We start from the raw sequence: 15,579 nt of genomic DNA, 5'->3' as shown, positions 1-15,579 counted from the left end.
TACCTGACTTCTAACGGCTAATGTTAACTAGCTCTTTTGCTAATTTAAACGCAGATTTATTGCTCACAATGTAGCATTCAGGAAAAAATTGTCTGCATTCGAGTGTAACAATTAAATACTTGTAACAAACTAGTGGTATGCTTTCTAATCCATATTTAGAGCATTATTGTAGCAACAAACAAGTATTAGCCATGTGCATATTAGTGGATGTGAATCCTCAACCCAGTCTCACGGCATTTCATGTTATAGTCACGACATTTAATCTATTGATTCGTGTTCACCAACATGATTTTCCCCTTTTTTTCGTGTCACACAGAACGATTTTAAAAACAATGTATTTCTATTGGTAGTATGTTTCGTGCCAGCAGCACGTCTTTTTGTCCGTTCGGGTCTTGGAAGACCGGAAGCTGTGAGGTTCATAAAAACATCTTCTTACTCAATAGCAAGCCACGATTATTGTTTTTAAAAAGGTTTAAAAAAATACAGATTTCAGTATTCTGAGGCTCTGAGCCCCATTTCTTTTCCTCACAGACGACAAAAAAAGTCCATATACGATTTAAAATAAAAACAATAATCGTGGCTTGATATTGAGTAAGAAGATGTTTTTATGAACCCCACAGCTTCCGGTCTTCCAAGACCCGAACGGACAAAAAGACGTGCTGCAGGCACGAAACATACTACCCAGTGGCGGCCGGCCCATAGGGGCGCTAGTGGCGCTAGGGGTGCCGCCCCACCTCTTCCCACATTAAAAAAATTATTAAATTAAAAAATATATATTAAAAAAATATATATTTAAAAAATATATATATTTTATATTTTTATTTTTAATGAACAAGGTAAATATCATACAATTGGTATCAGTAAAATGTATAATCTACAATAAAATCTCGTTAAAAATTGTGTTACGATGTCTAAAGTTACTGATAAGTCACATGTTTCCTGCCTGGCCTTGCCCATGGCATTAGTTTATCATTACCGGGCGGAGCCCCCGAGACAAACAGCAGCAACCAGCACGTTGCAAAAGTCTCAATAGTAAACTGTGCCGCCGAAACATAATTTCAGCCAATCAGCGCCGTCAAATATTTTGGTCACGAGGGCGCTCACGTTGGCGCCCACGTTGCTTACGTGACGTGAATTGTTTTTTAGACTCGTGAGTGACCAAGGTGACGCAGTATTTAGAATGGTGTGCAGGTGGAGTCGCCGGACCTCGGTCCGCACCCAATTCCGTGCAAGAGCTACTCTCCAATCCTTTCCAAAGGAGAAGTTTGGGAGATAAATTGATACTTAAAGACCTTGGACCGGACCAACCCGATTTGTATATATCACAGCAAGCTCGTGAAAAAGACAAAACGTATCAACGAGGCTAGCTGGATGCAAACGATGCAAACAGGTAAATGCTATCTTTTGTTTCCCATGCTTGCTCTTCAAACAGCCGGGGACAGGCAGATCTGTTCAGAAACTAGACAAAAGTTAAACAAGTACAAACCACAGACTGTCTGTGTCATGTAGAATACAGTCGCTGGTTTATTTATGTCTGTATAGGCCGTTGTTGTGAGTGTGGACGGTCGGAACATATATAACGTTAGCTTAGCCAAGCTCCATTCAGAAAACAAGCATTCTAAAAGGTTTTTCGCCTGCCTTCTGTCTGCAGACTTGTCAAAGCATTAATTCATGGTTTTTACTAACCGGTATCAGTATGTTGTTACGTCGGCATCATTTAGAAATGTGTATTACAATTTAATCACGGTAAAATATGTTCATTTTGTTGTAGTTGTAGCTCCCGAGCCAGCGCGTCTTGTTTGAATGATGCGAGTAAACACAGCTGGCAGCCGCGGTGAAACTCGAGCGACTTGAGCGATGCGATAGGAGCGTTTAGAGCGAAGCGAATATTCGCATCGCGTCCGGTCTGAACGCAGCATTAAAGCGAGCTCCGCGCTGCACTGGACGCGCCATTACATCACCAGAAGTCCTAATTTAAGGGGTCATTTCTCCCAAAAAAATATGTTTTACTCACTATATCAAAAGCCCCACCAAAAATATTTTCCACCAGCCGCCACTGATACTACCAATAGAAATACATTGCTTTTAAAATCGTTCTGTGTGACACGAAAAAAAGGGGAAAATCGTGTTGGTGATCACGAATCAATAGATTAAATGTCGTGACTATAACACGAAATGCCGTGAGACTGGGTTGGAATCCTGTCGTTGCTAGCTAATGGCCGCCACTCTACAGTGCCCTTATAAAGCTGCCATTTACTGATAAAGTTGTTGCAGAAGCTTAAACGTCAACCTTTAAGCTTGTGTTAACCAAGCTTTAAGATAACATTATTAGCTCTGTTAGTATTGTTGCCTCTGTTAGCACACAAAAAGGGTTCTAATGTGCTTCACAGTTAAAAGAAGATGATAAATAAAACAAACAGAAAAAATAACCAAGAGGGGATCAATTAAAACACTTAAAAAAACTATAGGTTTTGAAATTAGACATACATTCAAATACACAGGAGAGCAGATAAGCAGCATTGCAGTGCACATTAACAAAAATGCTAACCTGCTAGCCGCCATCAGCGGTTTAAATGAGATAGATAACAGACAGGAATTAAAGAATATACCAACAGGCTTTATCATGCAGCTTTCTGGTATCATTCTGATGCTGTGTGATAACGACAGATACTTACATATAGTGGAGCCTGTTGGGGATTCAGCTTCATGGCACTGATATCTAGAAAAGGAAACAGAGGCACAGAGTTCAGCACAACACACACACACAGACAGGAATATGTCATTCACACACAGATGGATGAACAATTGGTTTTAAGGCTTTTACAATTAAATATAGAAAGGCTCTGCAATAAATGTGAATGGAGGAACCTCTGGGTTCTGCATTCTCTGAAATATCCAGCAGGGGCGACTCAAGTGTTACAAAAAGTGACATAATTGTATAGAAGTCTTTGAAGAAAGGAGCCCACTGTTCACTTGCTTTATTACCTCAGGAAAGACATTGTGCACCTGTGTGAGAGGAAATAACGCCAGCAGGCAGCGGTAAACTGTATGTGTCATTCTGAAAAGGGAAACAAGAAGGCCTATAACTGCAAAATATACCAGCTGATGTTACGATACATACATTAAACAAAGCTCTTTCTCACACTACTCCCAATCAGCACCTCATCCCAGATGTAAAAATATCTGTGTATTAGAATGATCAGCAAATAAAGATGAAACATGAAGAGACTGTGCGCTGTTCACTTTGTTTGCTTGTTTTCCTCACTTCCCTTTCTCTTCTGTATATTGATTATTTTAAACTCAATAGAGTGTTGCAGAAATTATTTTTTTTGTAGGCCGACCTGGAAGCCAGCAACACAAGGGCCCTCTCAACGAAAAGCAACATTATTTCTCCATTGGACTTCGGAATATTGAAATAAATCTGCTCTGTGGCAAACAAATGTTGATGATACTTCCAGGTTTTTTTCAGCAGGGTTATCTCCATATATTAACATCATTCTTAGAACTATTGGAGAGTTAATGACTTCGCAACTGAAACTAATGCAAGTAAAAATCTAACGTAGATTAGGGATGGGTATCTTTAAGGTTTTAACGGTACTACTACCTTTATCGATACGCTTATCGATCCGGTCTTTTAACGGTTCTCTTATCGGTTCTTTTGGAGAAAAAAACAAGGTACACTAACTAAACAAATTGTGAACAAAATTAACATTGCTTTTTATTTAAATTAAATACATAATATTTCACATCAAAAGAAACAACAATGTTTTAACAAATCGTATTAAATAATCTGATGACAGACTGTGAACAGAATAGCTGAAACTTTAACAAAATAAAGAGTAACTCAGTTTCCTCTAATCATTAACCCATGTTTGTATCATTGAGTTAACTCCGTGTGTTGCTGCTAGCATACATAACACCTGACGTGGAAACGTTACTCCTGGATGGGGCTACAGAGCTGCTAGAAAGACAGTCGAACCCGGTGCATTCCTCCGTCTGAATGTGGAGCACTTTTGCTAAATGTTTAGACAAATTGCTCGTGTTACCGCCCTTACATGCTAAACTCTTACTGCACTTTTGGTAACTTTGTCCACATCGAGACGGCTATAGTTTAACCACACCTCGGATCGGAGCGCGTTCTCTCCGCCATCTCCTCCGTGTGTGTGTGTGTGTGTGTGTGTGTGTGTGTGTGTGTGTGTGTGTGTGTGTGTGTGTGTGTGTGTGTGTGTGTGTGTGTGTGTGTGTGTGTGTTGCTGCATGTAGCAGCCACGTGTGTGTAAGGGAGCTGCCCCGCCCCCTCGCACACAGACGGGAGAGAGAGATCTCGTCTGGATTGGAAAGATCGAAAATACTAAAAATAATCATAGACGCATTTTGCAGTATTAGAAACGGAGTTGGCAACACTAAAACGGCAATATAATGTTTGTGTAGCATAATATATAATACATATACAAAGCCATTTTTAGATGTCTCCAGTGACGATAAAAAGACCGATAACGTCGGAGCTTAACGGTACCATGGTCTTTAATAATTCAGCCCCGGGGCCCGTTTAATACCGGGCCTCGGTACCCATCCCTAGTAGACATATGTCAGCATTATGACATTTAGTTGTCTTATTGATATGTAAACGCTTCAATCATTCACAAAAGTGGTACATACTGACCATTTTCTATTCATGAAACATTACATCAAAAATAATTGAGCTTGTATTAACCGCTGACCTTATTTTAGAGCATCTAACCGAAAAATAATGTTCTTTGTGACAAGCAAACCAAAAGTACCTACATGCCAACTCATATTCAGGTTATTGGACTCATTCCTGCATCACTCTAAACACGCTATAGCTAATCAGAGTGATATCTGGAAGGGCTCCCCAACCGGACTGTCGTCAAGGGTGGACTTGTGCAAACGGTGACAATACACCACAAAAACTACGGCAAAATACACTGACTGAAGGCCATCAGTGGCCAACAGCGACCATTGGCTTGATTTGATATTTGGACATCGACAATGAGGGACACAGACCTGCACTGTGAAAGTGAAGAGAGACATAGTTTGAAAAGCTCCATTGGTCCTGGGGTGATGCCAGTGAAATGAAGGGCAGTGTACGTCACAAAGTGCTGTGATGTGTGAGCTAAAGAAGCTGATTCTTTCTATAGTCGAGAATCACAGCATCTCATGTACACGGAGGCGGCAGCGACTGGATCTCTGTATAAATCCCATTCTTCCAGACTTGTCATAAAGACGAGTGGGGGTGACCACTTAGCTATTCTACATGCACTCATGTGGTTGTCCCATTCATTGGCAGGAAACAGGAAGTCAGAGGAAAACAGAGGAGCCTCACAAGTCCTCCTCACACAGTCACAGGAGAACACAAGCCTTCTTCACAAAACACAGACACACACACAGTCTGGTGGAGGCAGAGAGACAGGCAGATAGACAGATGGCTGTAAGACATCTGCAGTGAACTGCCCTGATTGGAGAACCATGTATAAACAACGTTTGAATGGGCGAATGATCCTGAAATGTACATTATACATTATTTTTGTAAGGGGCCACAAGGGAACAAGTGCTGTGTCTCAATTCAGACTTTCCTTTGAGTACGGCATCTTGTGCACTGTGACTTATCCAGCGTGTGATTTTGGACCATGCAGTGTTGTCTCAAATCGCACACAGCTGCTGTACCCTAACCGGAAGTAATCATTGCTATTGTTAGCTAGCTAGCTTGTTGCAAACGATTGATTGTAAGTGGTACCAAGTCATTATATACCAGTGTTTCCCCTATATACAAATAGCGGCGATACAGGACTCCATCCTAGGGGAAACACTGTATACTAATTAGTGGTGCACGATAATTATCAGCCCGATAATTATCGGTCCGATTATTATCCGATAATAATAAAAAGAAAATAATACTGCGGTGTGGGGCGCTTGTTTTTCACTCGGCTCCTCCCGTTTTGCCAGTACTGTGGTATTAGTGGTTTAGGAAGAGGGGAGTTTTTCACAAATCCAGCGCTCCCTAACTCATGCCTGGCTGTGACGTAAAGGGTGTGCGGCCGTGAAGCCAGGACAGTAAACAAACATGTCGCCGGTAGTATGGGACTATTTCAAAGTTTCACAGTTAGATAGTTTGCTTGCTATTTGTATTAACAAATGCAGAAGTTCCACGAGGAGGGAAAAAGGCAACGAGCTATAATACTTCCAACCTGATTTGTCACCTGAAACATCGCCATCGCTACGATGGTGTGTTAAAAGCATACGAAGACGCCTGCGCTGCTAAACTAGCGGTGAATCCAAAGCCAGCTGCAAAGGCACCGGGGCTTTTACCTATCGACAAGGCTTTTGAAAAAGGCAAGAAGTTTGCCAGAGACGACCCCAGGGTTCGTTTTGTTCATAGTAGTAATGCTCATGTCATTTGCTCACTACTAGTCTTTTTTTTACCACCAGGTGTGCAAAAACTACAGGTACATTTATATATATATTATATTATTATCGGTTATCGGTATCGGTCTTGAGAAGCAGGAAGTTATCGGTAAAAAACAATATCGTGCATCCCTAATACTAATCTATTAACCCTGAACATCAACAGGGGCTTAATTGCACCACCAGTATAGTTTTACTTTACTAAAGTTGTGGGAAAAACCCACATGTAAACTTTTATTTGTATAATGCTATGTTTACCAGAGCAACTGCAATCACGGCTGGTTGCCTAACATCCTAAGATTTCTGTGTGTCCAAAGAGCCAGTGTGTAGTTTGTAGGGGGAACTATTAGCAGTAATCAAATCAAATATTAATTAGTGAATTATCACATAAAACTAAGAAATGTTAAGACTTTGTGATAGCTCATATCTATTTTGAGAGCTGGCCATTTTCAGTCTGCCATCTTCATGTTTTTAAGGTAGACAAAGTGGAAAACCCTGGACAAACTTGGCGATATAGAGGACCTTTCACATTGTATATTGCTTAAATACCATCGTAGTTCTCTAACGCTCTTTTAACCTCTGCTAACACCATCCTTATTTACCACTATCGAAGCCTTCAGGGGACTAACTTATTTTGTCCTGATAATGTTACATTGCGAACAACACATCTGTGTTAAAATATAGAGGAAAGCTAACATTAGCAGTTACCTCTAAGCTGTTCGCAGCCGATGAAAGGAGGTTCCAAAGAGTTACACTAGAACGTGTTCAGACTCGGTTCAGTATAAATATTACTATATTATAAAATATATATAATATAAGGCCAAGGTAAATTATAACATTGATTTGGTTAAATGTAGTCTTGTAAAATGTTGTTTTCGGTGAGACGCCAAACTAAATCCAGAAGTTTTCACAGGTAAATTACATAGATATTAGAGAGGAATTATGACCTTGTGAACTTCTTAAAAAGAAAAACAGAATTAAAAAGGTTATAAAGCAAGGTATCTAGAAGTAGATGAGATTTATTGTTTTGTTTTTCACAGTGGTATTGGTATCAACTACGACTTCTGTGACATTTCCTATATTCATGAGATATATTAATCAGTAAGTGAAGATGAACTTGAACAAGAGAGCAGTGTGTCACGGATACTGAGTAAATCAAAGGAAACACTGTGTTCTCCAAACTATGGAGGGCAGCGTTCGGCATGACTAACTAACTACACATCTTCTGTGGAAACGCAGCAGACGTATACTGAAGGTACAAAGAGATGGAAGCTAAGTCATCGAAGACCATTCAGCATGAGGCATTACGATGACTGACGTTTAAAGCATCAGATCCTCTAGTCCTTCTGTCTGGATGTCTGTAGAGAAAAAATCCTCACCCTGGCCTGCGTGTGTGTGTGTGTGTGTGTGTGTCTGCTACTTAGCCCACCCTCTCATCCCACACCAGGGGTTCATTTGAGATCAGTCTGTTCCCAAAGCCCACCTACTGTCCAGAGAACAGACAGTGGCCCCTTCTGTTGCTGCTGCAACACAAGGTTTTCCCCGTTGAGTTAATCCTGTCATGTCAACCAAGTTCAGTATGGTCTCTCCTTTAAAGGTCTTGTTTCGTCAAATTCTAATGGTGTCAATCAGTTACAAAGGTAACCTGGACAATAATAGTCTGTGCCTACTCATGATTAGGCACAATGGAAGCATGATTAAGTTTGAAATACTAGTATTTTCGGGGGAGATAAAACAAACCCATTTGGTGTTGTAAAAAAAACAAAAAAGCAAATCAGAGGGTTGTTTACTTTATTAGACCATCTTTGTTTAGTTTTGATGATTTCTGAATTATTGGTATGGAGTTTGACAATTTCACCTGAGCATTGGGCAGCCATCATGTATGGCGCGTGGGAGCAGTGTAGGGGACGGTGCCTTGCTCAGGGACACCTCAGCAGTACGACGCCCTGGGACTTGAACCAGTGACATTCCGATTCCCAAGCCAAGCCACAAGATCTATTTTAGTAGGGGTTTTCACCATTAACGTTTTACCTCTTTCAATTAATAACCAAGCCTAAATAAACACAAATGTATCATATTACCAAGTTTGACCCTCCCGTAAATCCAGCTACTTTTATTTCAACACCCCATTATTGCAATTCTCTGCCGACTGAGCCACCACCATCCTACAGCATCAACAAAGCTGCTGACTCTGATGGCTGCTGTGATTCCCCTCTGTATATTGTGCTCTACTCAGGGTACATGCTTGTAGTGTACTATTCTTGCTGCCACTATCATATTGCGACCACTATCTGTTCTAACAGTGGTGACCACACCTAAAGCGCTTGGTCATGGATTAGGTTTGCCGTTACACCGAGGTAGTGATGGCGGCTTACTAATATGGGCTCAGAACAGTCTCATAATACACACATGCACACAGAAGGATTCACACTTGTATTTCATGATCCGCAAAAGGATTCACACTTGTGTTTTTCAATGCACACACAAATGTGTTCCGTTTCATATACATGTAAACAGTGGCGAGCCGCGAGTCTGTGAAGACAGGAGCTGTTGGAAGTCCAGGCGGTCCAGCTATGAATTCACAGAGGGCCTGCTATAGTAACTGATCGAGAGAGTAATGTCAAATGACAGTAGGCTACAATTGACCAATCATATCTTCCCTCTAAATGGGTGGGTGTTATTATCACGGACTTACAAGTGTGAATCCTTTTGCGGATCATGAAATACAAGTGTGAATCCTTCTGTGTGCATGTGTGTATTATGAGACTGTTCTGAGCCCATATACTAATGTCCAGTGGTCTCCAGTGCAATAAAAGTATCTGATATTACGGGAGGAAGCTAGGGTCAAACTTGGTAATATGATACATTTGCGTTAATTTAGGTTTGGGCATTAATCACAAGAGTTAAAAGGCGTTGATGTTGAAAACCCCTACTAAATAAATGAAACATTTCAGAGAGAGAGCAAGTGACCTGTCGAAAAAAAGTGAATAAAAGAATGTGTTGTATTCCACATCCAGTCACACTGAAGGCTTTGATGAGGATCAACGTGATGTGAACCATATGCCATGGCCTTCACTGTGGGCAACAGAAATAGCTTTATCACTTCTGCCTCTACATCCAGGACTGGCAGTCAAGAGAGACTGAAATCAATCTGATCTGCTCTATATATAGGCAGAGGTTCAAACAGAACAATCAGAGCCGGAGCAGAGGAGGAGAGGACTGATGAACGCAGAGATGTTGGCATCTGCTTGGTTCCTTTTCTGTTTTGTGCTAAAGTACCTTCGGGATTACTTTCCTGACCTTTTAGCCTCTTGGGATTTGGACTTGGAGAACAAAAGAAAAGTGAGAAAAGGAAAGGAGGTCCAACAGTTCCAGGTTCCCTCTTTTTTCCCGTCACATAGGATGATTCAGTGGTTCAGATGTTGTAAATATTGTCAAAACATATATGATTTAAGTACATCTTTAGAGTTTTCTTCGATCTTGTGTTTCATTTTTAACAAGCCTAGAAATTGAGTGATTCAGCAGCTGGCCGATAATCAGCCACTAGTGTCATTGTGATTGTTAAAAAAATTAAATCATAGCAATATTTGTGGCATTATTCTATATTGTATCACTTTGCTTATACAAGTGTATCCACTTCAGCATAAGTGGGGCTCTATTTTAGATCTGACCGTTTTTTCCGGCCAGTATAAGTCTGGTGGCATGCAGGCTTAAGCTTTGGGGGTTTACATTTTTTTACTTTTTAATTTATTTTGAAAGTAGGAACTCTGGAATAATAGGTGCATATGTTGTGTGCTTAAGATTAGCAAGTGTAAGATCAGAAGAGAGAGAGAAAGTGTGTGTGAGTGCGATGGAGAGTATGAAATCAGCAGTAATCTGTGTGTAGCAGTGCAGTGTGTGTACAGTTTATTTATCAGTAAATAAATGCCACAAAACAAAAGACCTGCTGATTACAGTGACCGAGGTTAGCCGTGAAGTTGGCAACCGCTTTGGCTCGACTCGCGTAAGGTGGATCAGCTATTCTCATCATGGTGACAAGCCGTTCAGCATCCACCACTCCGACTATCTACAAGAGCTGCTCTTAGGAAATGTTTGTACAGAGACACTCCAGATGCAGTCTGGGCCTGGACGCTATAAATAGTTCATTAGCACTTTCTCAACTGTTCGTCATGAAGGGCATGACCCCAGCACCAACTACAGTCAGCCCTGTTACAGGACGCTGCTGGAATCATACCACACATGGACACAGACTGCTGTGTGTGTGTGTGTGTGTGTGTGTGTGTGTGTGTGTGTGTGTGTGTGTGTGTGTGTGTGTGTGTTGGCCTAGCATTACTATACTTGTGGGGACCTAAATCTGTTTACACAGTCACGTGTGGGGACTCGCCTCCCTTATGGGGACAAATTGGAGGTCCCCATGAGGGGAAACATTAATTTTAGGGTGAAGACTTGGTTAGGGTTAGGGTTAGGCATGTGTTGGTTATGGTTAAGGTTAGGATAAGTCTCCAGGAAATGCATGTAAGTTAATGTAATGTCCTCTGAAGTGATGTATACATGGTGTGTGTGTGTGTGTGTGTGTGTGTGTGTGTGTGTGTGTGTGTGTGTGTGTGTGTGTGTGTGTGTGTGTGTGTGTGTGTGTGTGTGTGTGTGTGTGTGTGTGTAGGGACATTTCTAGGGACTAGTTTCCTGATGTATGAATGGAAGTTGATATGCTCAAAGAAAGTATGAAAACAATTCTATTTGGGCACAAAAAATACAAGGTTGTCTAAATAAAGATTAGGCGTTTTAAAAGAGCCATTTGAAATTGTTAATGACATTTTCCTATAACCACATTTATTTCAAATGCAGCTCAAATAAGATGATATCATTTACCCAGTTAAGAATATGAGCGAATCACAGCTTCAGTTTTTCAGTTTGACAGGATTACTTCATACTGCAGGACACTGAACAAAAATGACATTACCTAGCACGTTTGTATCACTGACATTAGTCCAAAGCATAACGTTAATGTTATGTGCTAACCAGCTAGCTAGCTAACTAACCTGAGTAAGCTAGTTCTTGTGCACTGCTGCACAATTTGGTGGATCAGTAGAGAACCAGACTGACTTCAGACCTCAGAAAGTATTGCTGAAATAGAAGGTGGTGGCTGATGGGATGAGTCAGTGCTTTCCTGATGTTCATTGGTGACTCAGATATCACTGGTACAAATTAGGAGTGTCCCTATCAGGTTTTTGGCCCCAATTTGGGCCGAAGTGCTTTAATATGAAGCATATGTACTGATTATTTAATTATCCAACTATTTAATGTTGATTAAATAATATGTGACTAAACCACTGAAATAACAGCTTATTTGTCACCAGCTATGTGTATGGAAGTTTAACCGGAGAATGTGACCCCTGAAACTGACATGAGATCAGTTAAAGTGAAGACAAGATAATAAGAGAGTAGAGACAGCAGGGTTTTTTCCCGTTGCAGTTTTTAGCGAGTCTGTGGGTTAGAAGAGAGTCGTTATCTGGTGTCACAAAATAATTGAACACATTCACACACTCTAGGAGTGAAAGTGGTACAGTGTTTTGCGTAAAAGGAGAGCAGCACTGCATCATCAACAGGCTATAGTGGACAACACGCAGTAGGAATAAATGCAGGGTGAACTGTGTACATGTGTAAGGATAACAAAATGATTGAAAATCCTTCATTGTGATCAAAATCGTCATGGACACATGCACCAGTTTTTCCTGTAAGTTTCCATCGCATCCATGGTTTTATGGATTGTCAGCTGAGTGTCTGCTGGCAAACCTTTACCCTGTCAGGTTTTTTGCCAGTGTCTGGTAAGCCTGGCAGCCCACTGTGCGTCTGACGGTGAAGTGAGTAATGTTTTTGCTGGACGTAGCACTGTTCAGTGTGTGTACAGTTTAATTTCTGGTGAATAATGCTAACATTCCTCAAGACCGCGTGTTGGTTACAGTGGGTTAGCCTCTAAGCTTGCAACAACACCAGCCCAGTTGGATTTTATTCCAGAATGCAATGTAATTAAAGCAACAATTATATGATTGACATGACAAGGCACTCCTCTGAGTATTGCTCTCTATTTTTATAGCTGATCAAGTCCAAATTATTTTCGTTGGTTTATATGTCCAAGAGTGAGGGTGGCAGCTTTATTTGAAGCTAATGTTATAAATGCTCTAATACTACTTTTCTTTTGGTATCAAAGCATTTGTTTTCAGATGGAGTCAGTGTAACATATCATGAAAAACACACACACACACACACACACACACACACACACACACACACACACACACACACACACACACACACACACACACACACAGTCGTGGTGTGGGGAGCAGAGAGGGAGCCATGTTTCCACAACTTGTTGTAATTATGTGTTATACAACTGAATGCTGACGCTGGCTGTTCTTTTACAGAGAAATGCAGCGAGAGGCTGAAGAGAGACTAACTCAGCTGGCCAGAAGTTATGTCTGGTATGGAAGGAATGAGACGAACAAGGCGAAGGAGACAGAAAGAGAAAGGGAGACCGATACAGAGTATACAGAGCAGGATGGAGCAGAGGGAGGAGACACAGAGGCAAAGCGCAGCAGCTGCCTAACCAAAGCAACCTCCAGCTTTCTACCCTGCTGCACACACAGCTGCAGCGCCGCTCACTTCCACCGGCTGCACACATGAAGTGGCAGCAGGCCGGGCCTTATCACAACAAGCCTCTCCAGCTGCTGCTGCAACTTTGACCCCAGTGCTTCTGCACGGTGTGCATCGTGACGCTCATTGCTGCACATTTACCGTGTCATTAAAGGCTGAGATGGTTTGTGTTTAGAGTTGTTCCTAAAACACGGAAATGAGTTAGCAATTTACCACTTCTGGTTCTCTCGTCTCAAAGTCAACTTTCTTTTTGAACGTGTTTTTGGTTAAAAGCCGGAAAATAGATCTGTGGTTACCACTAGCTAAATAAATGTTCCAGTTTGATTCTACGACATAAAATACATCAGTCATACCTAGTGAATGTCCAAAGCTTCTATGCGCCTTAAAAATCATGGTTGCAAACAACTGACTAAATGGAACTACTCAACATCATCATTCCCAACACAAGTCCGCCTTTAGCTTAGCGGTGATGATGCGCAGCCATGAGACTGTTTCGTTGATATACTATGTTAGCTTTTTACTTCTGGCGATGCATTTACGTTCAATAATCATAAAAGTGCCGGTAATATGTGGAGATGATCATAAACACGAGTTAGATTTTTGTCGAGAAACCCCTTCCGATGCTAACTTCCTGTCACATGCAGAGGTTATCATAACAAGTTAATTGGTGTGGGACCAACACTTTTCTTGGCTAATAGCTGGTAGACACATGCAGGTTTCTGGTTAGCTACAACAGCAACAGAGAGAAAGAGGTGTGTTTCAGACGATGACACTGTGGAACACATTCAACATGCTAACACATATTCCAAGGCATCGCCATCTGTGTTTTGTCTATAGCCACACTGAAACTTCTATCCAAGTGCACCAACGTACAGAAAACCTTCCGTAACAAAGACTCAAGATTCAAGGCTTTATTGTCATGTGCACATTAGCTACAGTGTAGATATGGCAATGCAAAACTTAAGTCATAGGCTCCTCCAACAGTGCAACATGAATACATATAGGACATAAAACAAATAAAGACAAATAAACAGATAAAATAATGCAGATACCAACATCAACAGCGCAGCCTCACTTGAGGTGGACTGACTATAAGGTTGACCAGCTATTCTTATTTTAGTGACAAGACGCTCACTAGATTTGACCAGCAACCAGTGTTCTCTTCCAACAACAGGAGTTCTGTTTTCAAAGTAACACAATCATATCTTTGTCAAAATGTTTGACTCGATATTATGTACCTGACTGTGTTAAATGGTATATGTTATCATCTGATACCAACCACAGGTTGAAACCAATCCATCATGTATCATAGCACTTTATGATATATTAGCAACAACATCAAGTTAGAAGTCAGAAGAAGTTACTCAGATGGATCAATATAATATTGTTTTGTGATTAAACTTGTGTTTTACAACTCTTCTAACTAAACCCTATTTATGTAATTATTCAATAAGAATAGAATTAATCAAAAGCAACAGACATTTGCTAAGTCGATATGTCCTTGTCTAAATTAACTTTCTATGTGAAATTCATCTTATGACGAGTGCAGCCTCCAACTTCCTCACCCCTCTGTAATTGAATGTTACCATACAACTATGGAGTCTCATGCACTGTAGGTTAATGCTACATTAAACAAGTCCAAACTCTTCCCTCAGCATATCTTCCTGCCAGTGTGTGAGCCAGCGGCAGCCTTTGTGATTTCAGAGCTGTCACAATCAGTTTGTTAGCAGACAAAGGAGACGTAATCTCCGTCTCTGTCTTTCTCTGTGGCTGTCACACGGGTGCGGAACTAATCACGTGTGTTATTGGTTTCACAAGGCGAGCACACACACACGCACACACACACACACACGCACACACACACACACACACACACACACACACACACACACACACACACACACACACACACACACACACACACACACACACACACACACACACACACACACACAGCATTACAATGATCTGCTATCCTCTTTCCTTATCACTTATTAGTGGTAGAGAGTGGTGCAGGAATGATTCCTAAAAGCCGGATATTAGTTAGCATTTTACCACTTTGGATGATTATCTCGAATAAGATAAGATGCTAGATATTAGGATATATTATATTAAGGTTAACAAAAGCTTAATACATTTTTGCGTGTAAGACATAACATGTGTCAGTAATACCCCACTCGTTAATGTCCGAAGCTTCTATGTTTCTTGAAAACAGCGGTTGCTAATGAGTAACTAAATAAAACTACTCAACATCATCAAACATTAGCCGCCTTTAGCTTAGCAATGGAGTTGCGCAGCCATGCGATCGTGATGTAGTTTGTTTATAGCCTAACGTTAGTTTTTTGTACTTCTTTTAGTTGCGTTTACGCTTCAACTTTTATTAAAAAAATGTGTTTGAATTTGTTTTTTTATATAAAAATTGTTTTATTCCCCATTCAAATATCAAACAATGTATTGCTTTGTTATCCATTCTATTCATTTATAGATGAAAGAAAATAATTT

General features: G+C 40.8%; 1 protein-coding gene across 2 annotated transcripts in view; it reads right to left on the bottom strand.

Moving 5' to 3' along the window:
• The window catches only part of LOC117532853, a 61,332-nt gene that overhangs the window by 27,444 nt on the left and 18,309 nt on the right, over positions 1-15,579 (bottom strand). For both annotated transcript variants that reach the window (XM_034196422.1, XM_034196428.1), the window contains exon 2: positions 2,676-2,719. In XM_034196422.1, coding sequence (XP_034052313.1) covers positions 2,676-2,708 — 33 coding nt within the window. In that variant the 5' untranslated portion in view covers positions 2,709-2,719. The remainder of the gene's footprint in view (positions 1-2,675; positions 2,720-15,579) is intronic.

Source organism: Gymnodraco acuticeps, unplaced genomic scaffold (genome assembly GCF_902827175.1).
Source record: "Gymnodraco acuticeps unplaced genomic scaffold, fGymAcu1.1, whole genome shotgun sequence".
Lineage (NCBI taxonomy): Eukaryota > Metazoa > Chordata > Actinopteri > Perciformes > Bathydraconidae > Gymnodraco > Gymnodraco acuticeps.
The sequence above is the reverse complement of the archived record's forward strand: the minus strand, read 5'-3'. Positions and strand labels throughout refer to the sequence as shown.